This window comes from Tenrec ecaudatus, chromosome 9 (genome assembly GCF_050624435.1).
Source record: "Tenrec ecaudatus isolate mTenEca1 chromosome 9, mTenEca1.hap1, whole genome shotgun sequence".
Lineage (NCBI taxonomy): Eukaryota > Metazoa > Chordata > Mammalia > Afrosoricida > Tenrecidae > Tenrec > Tenrec ecaudatus.
The window spans coordinates 94,397,376-94,414,363 of record NC_134538.1 but is presented as its reverse complement, the minus strand read 5'-3'; the positions used below and the strand labels follow the sequence as shown (position 1 = coordinate 94,414,363).

At 40.5% G+C, this 16,988-nt stretch overlaps 1 protein-coding gene across 3 annotated transcripts in view; it reads right to left on the bottom strand.

Annotated features, from left to right (window-relative positions):
• ETV1 (ETS variant transcription factor 1) overlaps window positions 1-16,988 on the bottom strand; it is a 97,094-nt gene that overhangs the window by 18,486 nt on the left and 61,620 nt on the right. For all 3 annotated transcript variants that reach the window (XM_075557594.1, XM_075557593.1, XM_075557595.1), the window contains one exon: window positions 14,594-14,841. In XM_075557594.1, coding sequence (XP_075413709.1) covers window positions 14,594-14,841 — 248 coding nt within the window. The remainder of the gene's footprint in view (window positions 1-14,593; window positions 14,842-16,988) is intronic.

Below are 16,988 nucleotides of genomic sequence, written 5' to 3'. Positions count from 1 at the left end.
TGGCTCTGGAGGCAGCTCCAGGAAAACACACAGGATAAATTCTATTACCTACAAGAGTGACCAAATGTAAGTTTTCCCTCCCCAGGGGCTGAAGACGTGGGGGGAGGAGGGAGAGAGGAAATGCAAAGCATTGCTGCGAAGCCTACTACTTGAGGGTGATGGTAGACTATATAAACGTGTGCTAACATAATTTTAAAAGTTAGCGAACTCCTAGAAGACGAGACGGGTATCACAAAAGATAGAATTTGACTGATGAGTCCACAAATATTCCCATTCTATTGCGATGGTTTATTTGTTGTTTATTGCTGTACTTTGTAATATTATTCAGTCCATTAAACTATAACCTTCAAAATATTCCGATTTAAAATTCACAATGTTAATGATTTATACTAAGGTGAAAACCAAAATTTCCATTAGGTTTCAAAAATCCAACTTGTGATCCAAGTTATTATTTTTTTAAAGGGAACTTAATGGACATTTAGAAGGAAAAAGAAAAGACATATGAGGATACGATTGCATTTTTTGCCAATTTGAATACTTTTCATTACACCCTAGAGTAAATCAAACTAACATCTAGCTCTTGAAGCTGATACACATGCGCAAGCATTGTTTAGACTCAGTGTCTTTTTGTGACTGGAGTTCCTTATGCAGTACACAGAAGCCTGAAGAAATAGAGTGAAGAGGAGTTTGTTCCTATACAGTAACTAAAGTCATGTTATTCTAAAGGGATATCAGTTAATTTCTGATGATCAGAGCGGGTCAGACTCTAATCAAATTGTAGAAACATTTCCAAAGTGATTATCCAATCAAGTGACTAACATGGTTAATTAGGAGCCATAAACATTGCTCTGAAGTTCATCAAAGGAATGACTTGCCCAGAAAAATTACTGCTAATTAAATTGCCTGCTGCTTTCATTTCTACCTTATCTAATAAAAAATCCAACCAATAAAGTTTGGCATTACATTTTAAGTTTTGCTAAATGCTCAAAGAAAATCTAAACTGGCTTCGAGGAGACTTAAAAGGCAAACGTTTTGTGGGAAAAGAAGCATTGTATGTGTATTCATCTGCATGTGTTTTCATAGAATAAAATCTACACTCGTAACATTTCCACTAGGTGCAAAAGCGAAGATGGTGCCATTTTCCTATTGCCTTACCACGGGTCCATAGAGGATCATTTTAGGGTCATAACTATGGTACATCTGCTAAAAAGCATACACCTTGTCATCTAATAGATGGCTGTGGACCTCAGTTCTGACACTTCCTGGGACTAGGCCACTGGGCCAATTATGTCACAGCTCCAAACCTCAACTTCTTCATCTGTGAAACAATGGGGATAAAAATAACACCCTCTAAAGGGTGGCTGAAAGGATTCCTAAGGGGCAAAACAAACCTCACTGCCATTGAGTCGATACTGACTCATAGGGCAAGGCGCCCTATGGGAAGGAGCCGTGGCGAGGCAGTGACCACACATGGGACTGCTGAACCCAGAAGTTATTGGTTCAAGCCCATCAGTCCCTTCGTGGGAGACAGAAGCAGCAGACTTTTTCCATAAAGATGCCAGTCTTGGAAAACGAAGGGGCAGTTCGACTCTGTCCTATAGGGCCATGGAGAATTGGAATTGACTCAGTGGCAATGGGTTGAAGGCATGTGAAACATTTCACACAATACCAACACGGTGAGAATTCCATTTACTATACTTATTTTGAGGGATATAATCTATTTTTAAGTGAACCAGACACATTTTTAAAGGAAAGTTCTTCTCAGTGCTTAAAGCAATGATGACCTGTGTCATGAAGTAAGTTATTTTTTGCTATTTTAAAATCACCTATGTATGGCAGGGCTGGTTTGTTTCATTGTTATATTTATTGTTTTTCTTAAATCTAAGAATTAATCAGTTCCACTTGAATTATATAGGCTTAAAAGTTATAACAAACTCATTAATTATAGTAAGATTTAAGACAGAGTCACCCTTAAAGTTTTTCAATATTTGGGACTATCTCTTTTTCACTATTGAAATGATTTCTATGGTATTGCAGACATATTTAGCTGAAAAAATTTTTAGTTCAATCTTCATATTGAATTGTGTAAATTTTATTTAGGACAAAACATTTTTACTTAGTTTGAAACTTGTGGATCAGAGAACTCTATAACATGACATTAGTATTGCACCAGATCAGGCTGCAGAAACAAAATAGCCTATAATTTGTCACAGAGGAGCTCCTGGTGATGAACACTGATCTAATATGCTGCAAAACTCAAAGCAGCAGAGCACAGTTGTCATGTCAATATACTGGTCATTGCAGGGAAAGCCGAACAAAGAATGCTACGGAACCACTACACCCTATCAATTCAGACTAGCCTTCACCTTTGCCAACCTTTCTACCATTTTCAAATTAAGACATGTAGGCAAGATACCAAATGAAAAAAAAATGGAATAGTAAAGTTCATTTCTGTACCTTGCCTTATGTTTTAAAGCTGTGTTAGGCAGCATGATACGGGCTTTGGAAAGTGTGACTGAAGTTTTGACCCAAGCGAAGAGCTAAATCTGCACATTTAAATAAATACTGGCAGACCCTGCCCTCATTTGCATATGTGCTGCCCAATGGCACACACTGAAAACCGAAAACTGCCCTGCGGGGTCTGGTTTGCCTAAAGTGTATAATAAGCCCTACAGGGGCCAAAGGGAAGGGAAAATCACTGTCCCCGCTGTCTGAGGCATGGCCACAAAGGTTGCTCAGACTGCTGTGCTCGCAAGTAGCTAATGTGCAACCCTGGAGGTATTCCATACCGTAAACTCTGAACAAGAGAATTTTTTTCTTTCCTTGTATGCTCTGGTTACATTCCTATAAGCAATGATATAATCAGTGCGGTAACTTAATTAAGCATTCAGGCTTTAAAGAGTAATGAGGAATCTCAGGAAACCAAGAATCGGTTTCATGTTGCACGTTCATGTGTTGGCACTTTCCTGAGTGTGCAGTGCAGAGATGGACTGCCTTGTGCACTTGAACCAATCTGTTGGTGGCGATGTGAGAAAGCCAAGTCCACCCCACCTTGCCTGCGGCTCATTGAGGGCAGGAAGCATGAGTCTGACATCACCAGGAAAACCCTCAATGAGGTGCTTCCGTGTCTCACGAGGAGTCTCCAGCCATTTTTCCCAAAAATACATCTACTATCTTTTAAAAATATGAATTATATAGATTAAGAACTGATGCCACCAGTTTTATTCAAGGAAGATGGGCATATAAAAAACTTTATGAAGTTGTTCTCACTTGAACTTGACCATCTTATTGTTTTCGGTGTTCTAATTTCCTAGGAATCTCAAAGGTTTTTATGTAAAATCCAAAGTTTTTCTAGAATGCATAAATAATGTGAACTTATGAAGATGTGTTTACATGCAGACATGCAGGCAAATGTAGCATCCTTTAACTGTGTCTTTGAAAAAATCGTTTGTTTTCTTATATTTACTTTTACACTTGTCACATGAACAGACCAGGTGTAGGAGATTGAGAACACTCTATTTTATAAGCCTTCCTGGAAAAGAAGCTAATGGGAAGGGATGTTTTATATCCATATGACCCCTCCCACCCCTTGGCTGGGAGTCTGCCTGCTGCACAAGACCTCTTTAAAGTGCTGGAAAGCAAGGATGTTACTTTGAGGACTAAGGTGTGCCTGACCCAAGCCATGGTGTTTTTCCACATGCATACTATGATTAAAGAAAACTGAAGGACAATCAAATCGTTTGAATTATGGAGCTAGGGAACAGTATTGAAAGTACCACAGACTACCAAAAGAATAAGCACATTTGTTTGCAAGCAGTTCATCCAGAATCTCTGGAGAGGCAAGGATGGCAAGCCTTCATCTCATGGACTTTGGACATGTTTTCAAGAGATCGGTCCCTGGACAAGGACATCATGCTTCGTAAATTGGAGAGGCAGCAAAAACGGAAGAAGGCCCTCATTGAAATCGACCGGCAGAGAGGCTGCGACAACACGATCAAACACAAGGACAATTGTGAGGATGGTGCAGGCGCGGGCAGTGTTTCGTTCCGGGGTACTTAGACAGGAGTGGCTGTGAACCGGGACTGAAGTGACAGCACAGAGCACAACATGCGGTCACTCTAGGAGAGATCAAATGTAAAAGTGATGAATTCCAAACATAAGCCTCAGCATTAAAATGTCTGAAGTCAGTTAGGAATTAAAAGTGGGATGTCAGGGGAGTCCATCTGCATCAGACCTCCTTTGTTGTCAGTCTCAGAAGCATTATGTGAATGTAACATCGTAGTTACTGAACAAAGACTCTTTTGAAGAAGGCAGAGCAGTTGAAAATTGGCCAGAATCTTAAGAAGCAAGTGATGAATTTAGTTATTACTTCTTTCACACTTAGATGGAAACTTTGTCTTTCAGATTTTCAGTAAACCATCAATTTAAATAATGTAAAACCTTAATAGATATTTCTTTTACCACAGCCCAGATATACCAAATCTATAATCAATGGCCTTTGCAATTAGCGAGAAGATGGTATTTTCCATTTCTGTGACTAGTGTATTATTTGTCATATAAATATACTCCATAAGTTTGCTGAATAAACTGTTAACTATATAATCATTTAACCACAGAAATATAGTCCTTAAACACTGAAAATCCTTAACCCTCAAAATTATGGCGCAATATTCCAAATGTAAAATTGATAATGATATACATATACACTTTTAAAAAAGCGTGATTTATTTCCATCTTTTTTTTGCCCAAGTGTGAAACGCATGCACACGTGGACACACAGCATACATCTTTTAAATGGTCTCATTTAATTTTACACCATAGTTCCACTAAAAATTCCACCCACTTAAAATAAGCTGTTCTGGTTATTTTCTTTCCAGGGAAACTGAAAACCACATACTATAATATCACCCCACCCCCCTTCTAATTCCTGCTTTTCAAACTTGCACAGCTCGCGAGCAGATTGTTCCTCCCTCCCCCCTTTCCTGACGGCAAAATCCGAGCTGAACAAACACTGTGTGGTTGAAATGACATATTTGAATGGAATTCAGACCCACCAGTTCCTGTTTATGTTTCTGGTTGGAGAATGTTGTCTTCTTATTCACTATACATTAGGGACCCTGCAAGGCCATAAATAGCATCAGGTTACACGCAGGCAGGACCAATGAGCATTTATCATTGCTTCTAGTCAACTGGCAAGAGCAGCAGCTGATGGAACACTACACCCTTCAGCTCTGAATAAATGGACGTTCCTGTGTGTGTGTGTGTGTGTGTATCCTTTCAGTCTCCATTTTATGAATGAAACTCCAGACTCTACAGAGTCCATTCATGCAAGAGAAATGCTTACAGGGCTCTGCCCCTAGGGATCAATCAGTCATGGGTAAAACTGATATGATTGGTTTAAGACAGCCTTCAGGCTTCCATTACTGACTTAAAATGTAGACCCTGTCCATTTGACCTGTGTTAATGCATAAAGAGTAAACCCAGACTGTAGTCTCAATTCTCAAATCAAATCAGTAGCCAATGCCACTTACTGTAACTGTGGATTGAGAACATATTTAAGTATTTCTTAGAAAAACGGATATGGTTGGCCAGCGCAATGGTTTGGGAGATGTGCTGTTTAACACAGAAACGAATGAGGAAAACCCATGTGAGATACGCTACTCAGGAGAAAGGACAGCCAGATTGGGAAGCCATTCCATGGACTCTATTACAATAAAACCAATTAGGCAGACACCCTGCCCGTTTTCATAATTGCAATACCTAAAAATGAGCTATCAAGTGACCTTTTAGTCCACAAATCATGGGATAAGTAAAAGAAAATGTTCTTTGGATATTGGAGAGAAACAAAGAGGATGTTAACATTTTATGAAGGATTCATAGCTAAGTCATCAAAATTCCCACATGATTTCCCATTTGGCTCTCTTTAAACAATCGTTTGGGGTTGGGTTGGGGGAAAGAAAGAGAGCTTCCCTGTTTCAGAAGCAAGTACGGTTATGAGAAAGCAATGCTGAGCAACGGAATGGTGCCATGGCTCGCCCTTTGGGAGTGTTAAAGGGCAGCACAAAGAGCCATGGCTCACGGAATCGTAATCACTACGGCACTAGAGTAACTAAAGCTGGCAATGCTTAAAAAGATCTAGAATTTTAGGGACAAATACAAATTATTTATAAGCAATTCTGGGGAATGATTTGTGTAATGTTAGTCCTGTACTGGCTTGTCCGGGGCAGTGGTAAATATACAATGGGTTTCATCAGCCAGCCATCGCTTGCTATTTGACTCCAGAGGGAAGAAAACCCTCTTCTCTTCCAGCGACCAGAAGTCATATGGGGTAAACCATAGCATCAACAATCCCTGCGTGCTTTTAACAGCGACTGAACGGAGTGTACCTTGTCTGCATGAGGAGATGAGGACAATCATCACGATTGCTCAGTCCTTTGTTTTAAACTTACAACAATTCCCTTCTGTGGCATCATAACCATTTAACACTTAACTTCTCGTTCCTAATACCCAGAAGACAGAACTGGGGAGAATAAATAAAGTTACCTCCATATTGTAGGGTTCAAGGTATAAATACTTGACACAGACAGGTGGAGGGATGATAGGAAATCCTACAACCTATGTGTTTTTGTTAGGTAGTGCTACTTTACCAGAAAGGCACAAGTAGGTGGCTTCAATAAACTAATTTATTTGCTCATGTTTAGCTAGCAGTCCAAAGCCAGGATGATTGCTCTCAGGGATGGCTCTCTATGTCCACTCTGTGTCTCTTTTCAATTTCTTTCCCCAGATTCTTTGGAGAGCATGTTTGTGTTTGCTTGCTTGCTTGTTTGCTTGGTCTCCTCTTTCTACCTCAAAAGTGATCGACTTAAACCACATCCTATACTAGTTCTTCCCAAAGTGGGTGATACCACCGCCTGGGAAGTGCCAGCCAGATCCAAGAGGGCTGCAAAGCAGATACCTATACTTTATCCCATAGATTATGGGTGTAGTATAAATAGTATATATTCCTGAGAATATATATATATATATATATATATATATATATATATATATATATATATTCCTGAGAAGGCCAAATATGTTTGGGGACTTATGCTCTACACTAACAAAGCAAAGAAAACCCATCACCCCCCCACCCAAATTGGTCAATAACTACAAGTATAGGAATTAAGTTACACCTTTTGGAGGATATAATACAATTCATTACACTATCATTTAAGATTTTCCCAAAGTGAGTGACACCACCCCACTGAGACACAGTGGAATGAACCAAGGTAGTTGCACAAGCAGATACCTACTTTATCCTGGATATGGGCTAAGTACAAAAGTAAAAATTGTCAGGAGAAGCTGAGTGATTTTTTTTTCTGAGAAGAGAGTGGTAGGCCAAGTAAGATTAGAACCTATGATGCAGAGGAAAATATGGAACATAGCAAAGCCACTTAAATAGTAAACTTATATTGATTTATTAATTCTCAACTTCTCTCTTTTATTATTAAAAACTTTTTTAAAAAAACTATTTAGTATTTCAGAAAGCAGGTAGTTTAAGGATGCAAATACATGAATGATGAAATTTCAGGTAATATTTTCAATTACAATATTTTATTTTTTAAATGATAACATAATCTATTTCTTAAAAGTTCTATAAGTAAATTTTGACTGCTAGTTGTTCTCAATATTTAACTCTTCTACACAGAGCTTTCCTAGTTGACATTTTATGAGTAGATCACCAAACCTTCCTATGAGTTCTCATGGCCATGACTCATCCAGCATACATCTTATATTGCTTAAGGACAATAACATAAATTAATTAGATATCTGAGAAAAGGACACAATATTGATAATGACATCTCTTTCTTTTTAAGTGTTGAGCTCTAGGTTCTGTAGTATTTTAAATTGTAAGCCTTCCTCCATTTGTACAAGAAAAGCAATTTGTGAGATAAGGCTTAAAATGTTAAGTGGAGCCCAGGTGGTTTAGTGGTTATGCCTGAGGCTGATAAGGTCAAGGCCAGCAGTTCCAAATTACAGCCATTCCCCTGGAGAAAGGCAAGGCTTTCTGTACCTGCAAAGAGTTCTAGTCTTGGAGACTCACAGGGACAGTTTTAACTTGTGAGTTGATGGCAGTAATTTCACATGGTTATGTAGTTATCCATTCATACCTCAATTATTAAAAAAAGCACTGGAGACAAGAAAAAATGTGAGTTCACTTTCTCTATAGTCTGTTTTTATTTTCTGTGCTAATAAGAGAGCGATTAAAATCCAGAAGGCAAAATTTCTGTGATATTGCTATTGTAATAGAAGTAATGGTCACAATAGTAATCTACTTAAAGATAAATAACGTTAGAGTCATTTAAGACTTCTGAATTTGTTGAGTCTTAAAAAAAGAAATATGGTGCAAGATTAGTCAGATGAATGAGGCATTGACATAGCACCCCTAGACATAAAAAGTACTATTCACTTATATAACTCACGTTGGGGATAGAAAATACTGTATACTATATTCCCATGTATAAGCTGAGTTTTTCAGCACATTTTATGCAGTTTTTGTGGTAAAAGTAGGTGCCTCAGCTTATATTCGGGTCAGCTTATATTGGAGTACATACGGTAATCTTGTTATTTTCCCTCTCCTACACAGCACACTCCTCCCTACACCATTCATTTGGACACCAGACTATAAACAGATCGGGGAAGTCAGCAATGCTCACCACAGACAGCATCAGGAATTACTTCACCACTACTCTCGAGCCAGCATCAATGTGATGGCAGTGACTGTTTTTGTTTGCTTGTGTTTGGCTCTGCTATCTATCCACCAACACAATTCATCTCAGATACATACAAAGCTTATCTTGTCATAGCAAAAACCCAATTAAAAATTCCCTTGATGGAAGCCCCTGTGTGCTTGAAACATGAATGCTAAATATGTTCCTAGTTTTCACATAGGTATTCACAGTAAGTTTTTTAACATCTTCATTTCTCTTGCTACATGTAATCTCGCTCCTCATCTTCAGGAGGCTTAGATGTTTGTAGTGACTGCCTTCATCAGAGCCCTGAAATGACAGAGGGCTCTCTGGAAAACGTAGCAGCAGTTAGAAGAGCGTAGAAAGGACACATTTAAAAGAGAGGATAGAAAATAGCTTTGCTTGCATTTATTTGTTTTTATATATTGTAGTCCTCATTTTTGTGAGAAAAAAATTTATTTCATTAGCTAACATTTAAAAGCCCCTGGTTAAATTAGCAGCCATCAAGCTATCAGTGATGTTACAAAAGAATAAGGAGTAAATCCCACTAAGCTGCATATGTATATATGTAATCGGAGGTCCTACATGCCTCTACTTCACAGCAGGGAATGTGTAACAATGAGCATAAGTTCTGGGCATGATGTAATATCAAGCGCTTCTTCCCCCGGTTAGCAACGCACACCTACGACACTGGTGACATGATGCTCTTAATTTCTTGGATCTTGTGCCAAGCCTTTTAAACCACACACACACAAAAATTACCTTAAAAATTGGAATACAAAGCATCAATCAGACATATAAGAAATTATAGATTTAAATGTGTCTCTGTCATGAACAATATATATTTAAAAGTATGTAGAAGCTGTGCACAAAATTAAATTGGAAATTCTTGGTTCTATTTTTGGCTGCTTCATAACGTGTCTGCATAACTAACGGTAAATTACTTAACCTGAATTGAAACTCAGGAACCATCAGTAAAATGGAAAATGGCGACAGAATTTGAACTTGACTTGTTAAGTTGATGTTCTATCTACGTGCTTTAATCTCTCAACTCAAAACAGTACTAACGACAGTTGCCACCAGATAGCTGTTACAAGGCTCCATGTTGAAAAAACCAAATCCATTGCTGTCAAATCACTTCTAGCTTAAGCGACCTTCTAGGACGCAGATCGGCTTCAGATATTCTGACACTCTCACTCTTTATGGGAACAGGCAACCTCATCTTTCACCTGTGATCACTCTAAAAAGTATATATTTAAAGGTACCCCTTCCATGGCAAACACATGCCAACAACATGTCCCTTCTACTCTGGCTCACCTTCTCCTTACTACCAAGGTACAATGTGCCCAGTGTCCTCCTGTCGCAGAAAGGCCCCCTTTCCCTTTCCTCATGCCGGTTTCTTCTATTATCCTACTCCTCGGTTAGCTGGATGGTCTGATAAACTAATGAGAGGAAATATCAACTAGGCCCTAACAACTGAAAGTACCCTATCAATGCATCTCACTTCCCACCAACACCCAGGTGAAACGTTTTTAATACAACACAGGGTAGAAAGGTTCAAGGGCCTGCTGGGGGAGGAGAAGCCGGTGTCTCCTGCCCTCAAGTGGCGTCGACTCGTGGAGGCAATCTAGGACAGGGCAGAACTGCCTCCTCTGTGTTTGAGGCTGGAATTCTTTGGGGGAGTGAACGCCCTGCCTTTCTACCACTAAAGAAGACAGTGTGGGGGTAATCCTGAATCCCGCTACAACAGCATTAAGGCAGCTCTGGGCACGAATGCGTAACTCCTTCGGGCTTGCAATGGATGGCATTATAAAAGTCATTATGGACCATTTTTAATGCGACCATTAATCTGGCCTTTTTTTCTTCAAATCTACCAGGGTTGGCTTTTAAAAATAATATTCGTTTTATCTGATTAGGTACATAAGAGACATTGCATAAGGCCCTCCAAACCAATTGCTCAAATATGTCATCCCTTTTATATGGTCTCTTGGCCACAGGGTCAAGAAACATAGTACGGAAGAAGCAAAAGTCCCCCCAACCCTCATGTTCTGCTGTCGGCAGTACTACTGCGCCACACAACAAGAGTTGGCAAAGGACAATGCTTACATCACATCAAACACTGTAGAACTTAGCATCACAATGTACTACTCATTACACTGTACTGCTGTACCTTATTAGCTCCAAATCTTAATTTTTGCTCCCCATGTCTTCCAATCAGTGTTTGTTTCACTCCTAAAAAACAATTTCTAATGTACTAACATAATCTTTTGCATTTATCTTAAATATTCTGCAGTTGAAATTACATTCCTGTAATTATAATTATAACTAATAGTCCTCCCATTTCCCATGTCATAATTAATGTCAAGTTCTATTAGAGCACAATCATGCTGCCTTTTCACTTATGAGGCTTCTTTTATTTTCACAACATTGATAGTGTAGTGAATTAAGCAATAAAGAGTCATAGAAGCCATCAGAAAGGACAGCCCTTTGATCACAGATGGTTAGTAAACAGAAAGTGACTTGCAAACTATTTTTCTGCATTATGTTTAAACCTAATAGAAAATAACTGCTTTGTGCTATTCAATCTCAATTGGTGAACGAAGAAATCAATGGTTTAGTGATCTGTGTGTTAGATTTCCTGAGAGCTTATTTAATGTGCTCTCGGCAAGGATGAGAGAACAGATGACAACAAAATAAAATATCTAGAAATCATACTTGTTGACTACAGTAGATGACATATACAGATGTGTCCACTTAATTGCAGAGTTTTGTGGGCAATAAAATACATTTGATACCCACAGATTAATTTTTCATCGGCCCTGGTTACATTGATATTACATTGCTTTTAAATTGCTTTCAAAAAACAACTTTATTCTTGAGTCATTTAAGCAAAGAGAACCATGTATTATTGGAACTGTTGAAATTAAAATTCAAAGGTTATGTAAAACTTGAACAATTTGCAATGTAACTTGGGGGTGGGTAAAGTAACATAAAATTAACACCTTCCAAAAACTCAGTGCCACTTGGATAGCGTGGACTAACCCACACATAGGGAGGGTATTGTTCATGTCCCTAGAGGACAGTGAGAAAGGGAGTAGGCTTCAACCTGGGGCGCCAAGCCTGGAGGGCGAAATGCCGGCATGAAGCAGTGAACTAACAGAAATGTCTGCGGGCAGGCCCCAGTCCCAGCTGCACAGAACCCTCCCCAGAAGATTGTCCTATGGAGGATAGTGCTGAAGATACAGCCCAGGGAGAGGGGCTGGTCTGTCCAGACCACACAGGAGCAAACTAAGAGGGAGAGAGGGAGAGAGGGAGAGGAAGAGAGAGAGAGAGAGAGAACCTCATGCTGGCCCACCAGACAACATTCCTACTGCTTGGAGGAGCCAGTGCAGAGAGTAGGTGACCTAGGGCAGTGGTTCTCAACCTTCCTCAGCTGAAACCCTTTCATACAGTTCCTCATGTTGTGGCAACCCCCCAACCATAACATTATTTTTGTTGCGATATCATAACTGTCATTGTACTACTGTTATGAATCGGGAAACCCCTGTGAAAGGGTCGTTCAACCCCCAAAGGGGTCACGACCCACAGGTTGAGAAGCGCTGACCTAGCGACTGGCCCCACCACAATACACGGTGTTCCCTCACTGACCCACAAGACTACAGGGGACAGCACTGGAAACACAGCTGAGCCCCTCCCCACCCCCACTACCCCAAACAACCAGAGTGAAACACAAAGGGAGCACGACAGAGCAGGAAGGGGAACAAAGCAATGAAGTCCCAGAGGAATAATGAAAACAGACTTCTGACCAGGGAGGCGGGGCTTGGCACATCACCAGATCCAAACGGAAAACATTCATAAGGGTCAGCAGACAGACCTGGAATAATTTTTAGGCTTTTTTCTTTTCTTTTCTTTTTCTCATGTCTGTCCATATAAGATAGACAAAATAACCAAACCCATGGAGAAAATAATGGGCCCATTTACTCTGAGGGGAGACATGGGAGAGGAGGAAGTGGGAAAAAGGGAGGGGTTACCAACAACCAGGGACAAGGGAAAAATAAGAGATCACTGGCAAGGGGGTAGAATTCCTGGTGGGGTGTGATCAAGTGCAGTGTAGCCAAGAGAAGTTACTGAAAGCCAAATGAAGGTTGAATGTGATAGAGGAACAGGAAGAAAGTTTAAAAAAAATAGAGGAAAGAACTCAGAGGTAAAAACCATTTAAAGAAGTGTACATTTATTTATATATAATGATAGGGTATAGGCCTATGTACATATATTTAAAACTTAGGTATTACGGTAACAGACAGGCATTGAGCTCTATGCAAGTATTCCCTCAACACAAAAACATTTTGTTCTAATAACCTGGCATTCTGTGATGCTCACCTTCCTGACATGATTGCTGAAGAGAAAATGGGTGCATAAAAAATATGGTGAAGAAAGCGGATGGTGCCTAGCTGTTAAAAGATATGGGGTCTGTGTTCTTAAAGACTTGAAGTTAAACAAGCAGCTGTCTAGCAGGGAAGCAACAAAGCCCACATGGAAGAAGCACAGCAGCCTGTGTGATCACGAGGTGTCAATGGAATCAGGCATCAGGCATCAGAAGACCTCAAACAACAAAACACATCTATGCAGATGATGGGGTCAGAGTGGAGGCCCAAAGCCCTCTGTAGACAATTGGACATTCCCTCACAGAAAGGTCACAAGGAAGGGACGAGTTAGCCAGGGTGCAGCATAGCTTCGACGGAATACACAACATGCCTCTAGTTCTTTAATGCTTCTCCCACCTCCACCCCACTATCATAACCCCCGTTCTAACTTATAAATCCACACAGAACCCAGGACAAAATAAGCCTTTCAGAAACAGTCATGGGAGTACCAATACCATGAGGGTAGAGGGAAGGTGAGTGGAGAAAGAGGAGAAGTGGGGAACCAACTCCTATGATCTGCAGAAAACCTCCATCACCCCACCCTTGCCCCCGGGGTGAGGAACAACAGAAACAGGGGTGAAGGGAGGCAGTGGTTGGTGTAAGATATGAACATAGTAATAATTCACAGTTTATCAGGGGCCCACAAGGATGGGAGGGCAGAGGAGAGAGGGAAAACATAGGAGTTGGTACTCCTATTTGAGAGCTCAAGCAGAAAGCGTGTTTTGAAAATGATCATGGCAACATATGTACAAATGTGCTTGGTACAATTGATGTATGGATTATTAGAAGAGCTGTGAGAGCCCCCAGTAAAATGATGTACTAATGGCAACAAAACAGCAACAACAACAACCAAGGTAACCCTTTCTGGCTCAGGGAGGTTAGAGTTGAGCTCCACACACAAAGCGCAGATGGATGCTCGGCATTCCTGTTCTACTCCACAAAGTAATCCTTACTTCTGGGTCTTTCAGATCCTTGCCACCAAAAAAGAAAATAAAACAAAACTAAAGTCATATGCAATCATTTACCTCCTGCAGATGAGTATCGTTTTATGTAAAAGTTGTTATTACATAGCAAGTGCAGTCGCAAACTAGAAATAACCACAAAATCAAGAATCGACTTTAAATATTACTCTCTTGGACTGATAATGAGCATAATTTTGTACACTGCAGGTTTTCTTTGGGGTGTCCTTATTTTTACATGTTATTTAAAACATGTAAAACATGTAAATAACATGTTCTCTTACATGTTATCAGCTCATGCCAAAGTGATTTGATAGTCTACTACTTCCCATGTAGTGAAACATTCAAACCAAAGGAAAAATTATAAGATCCCATGAAAGATGGTGAGAAACCACCCAGTCTGAAGACAACGCTAACCAAAGAAATTGGGAAGGAGAAAAGATGCCCGAAATGTAATTCCAACAAAGCATGAGCATACCTGAATCATACGCAAAGTCTCTGGGTTCCTGTTTAATCATCAGCGGCGGGGGGAAGCTTTGGCTGGCCGCACTGCCAACCATCGTGGTGTGTTCATACACTGGGTCATGGTACTCCTGCTTAAACCCTTGCGGTGGGAAGGGAATGTTTGGTTCAGACATCTGGCGTTGGTACACAGGACGCCCTTCCCTTGGCATTGTCGGCAAAGGAGGGAAGGAATTACAGGGTTCAGAAAGCTGGCGGCGAAATCTGGGGAATAAAGAAAGCATATTTCAGATAAACATTAAAATTGATTAATGAATGAGCATGTTTTACTAACAAATAGGACCCAAAACATAAACTTTGATAAACACAGTATTTTTTCACCCTTCCGAAGGCTTTTTCATCTTAACATAACTGGGGTTTCTTTCCCTTCTGGCAATACCTCCTCAGTAACTTATCATAAGTTAAAGTGTACTCAAATAGAGAGAAGCTGCATTAATTCGAGGAAACACATACCCTAACCACTAAAATGCCCAATTCTAAATAAATTGGAATTGTATATATTAAAAGAGTTCTCAAAAAGTTACATATACTAAGAAACAGGGATCATAGAAAGGATCTGTCCTGCAGTTCTATCTTTTAATTATCTTACCAAAGTAAGCAAAAAACAATCAACAACCTACTGACTGGTTTTCCTCCCATTGACCATCAATTATTGAGGAAGCCAGAAAGGAACCCTTGACTCTTGCAGGACTCTGCATTCCTTAAAAATGCCCTAAGTGCCCTTACCTTGCGGTGAGAAATAAAACTAAGTGTTATAATAGCTGAACTAGAAGGTGGCTTTAAAAAGGCCCCTCCTTTACTTTCAGTCAGCAATAGAACCATTGGCTTCCAATAGCATCAAAATATAAGTTTACTAAAACTAAACATAATAGATGTGGCAGACCTCCGAAGAGGGAGATGGCAGGCACACACGCACACTTGGCAGTATTTTGGGGGATGCTCGGCCCTTCTGAGACATCGGTGGAAGCCCAGGAGGGAATCTCCATGCTTCGTTCTTCCTTATACTGTGGAACATACGGTTAATCATGTGATGGTCCTGTTCTATGTTTGTCATCCACAATATCATTGGCCCATCACAGAGATGTAGATTAATTAAAGATTTCAAAGGTCTCTGAAAATGCCTGAAGTGTGCTTAAAGATAACCTACCCAGCATTCCTATGGGCAGAACCAGGCCGTTGGAGCACTACCTCCTACCCACTAAAATCATTGCTTAGACTTGAGATGGCAAAGGTAGCATTTATTTTTGGTAATGTTAAATGAAAGCAAGGAAAAAGCTCAGGAATGGCAAGCTGTTGCAGGATTTCTAAGAATGCGTCCTCCTGCGATTTAACTCTCGTCTCATGGCTGCCATGCCAAGCCCTGCAGTCCCACCTCCACCTGCAGCAAGCAAACTTAGAAACCCGGGCATTGCAACAACAGTTAGGCTGACTGGCACTGCATTCATTTCCCTTCTCTTGCTTATTTCATTAGCCAAAAAAAGAAACAGAAATTATCATTAAGAACTGTCAAGGAGTGAATCAGAAAATTGTAACTTGAAGTTAAAATAAGAAACCGGCTCACTTGTGAAGCCTTAAAAGGAAGTTAATAACACTTGTACTGAAAACTTTGTAGGGAATCAAGCCATTTGTTTTTTCTGACTCGACCTGATTCTAGTTGGTACTTGCTGGGAACCATTTATATACCAAACACCCATGTGTCATAGGGAGCTGCATGTTTTTGGTACAGCTCTGAAGAAGGGCTGACCAACAGCAGAGAGAGAGAGAGAGAGAGAGAGAGAGAGAGAGAGAGAGGGTTCCTACACTGCAGGTTCAGGAAAAAGTGCCAATGGCCTTGGAAAGGAGCAGAGAGACCCAAGGAAGGAAGCAGGGTGCGGGCAAGGGGCCACAAAGCATTCCCAGAGTGAGGTGGGGTGCCTGAGCTGGAGAGGGCTATCTGGGGAAGGATCTGTTCCCCGAGCGAATCTGCCATATTTATAACTGAGGAACTGTCATTTGTTGGCCGGGTCCCTCTAAGAAATCCTCCTCAGAAACATAAGGCTTCAGAGATTTTCCTGGGATTGGCCAGCTGGTCCTCTCCTCCCAATTCCGTGGGGGGCAATGGGAAAAGACCGTGCGCTTCCCTCTTGTAGTTCCGGGCCGGCTGTTATCGGTCTCATCTACTCAACTTCAAGTAGAGAAATTAAAATGAATTTGGCTGATGCACCTCAAGTTAGGTCATTTAATAACAGGCACACTACTGGTTCGGCAGCCACCTTGAAGCAGAAGGAAGTAACCATTCTGTACAGAGAGCAAAACTATGCTCTCTACAATCCCGACACTCGCTGGAAGTGTGAGAGGCTTGGTGATCAAGA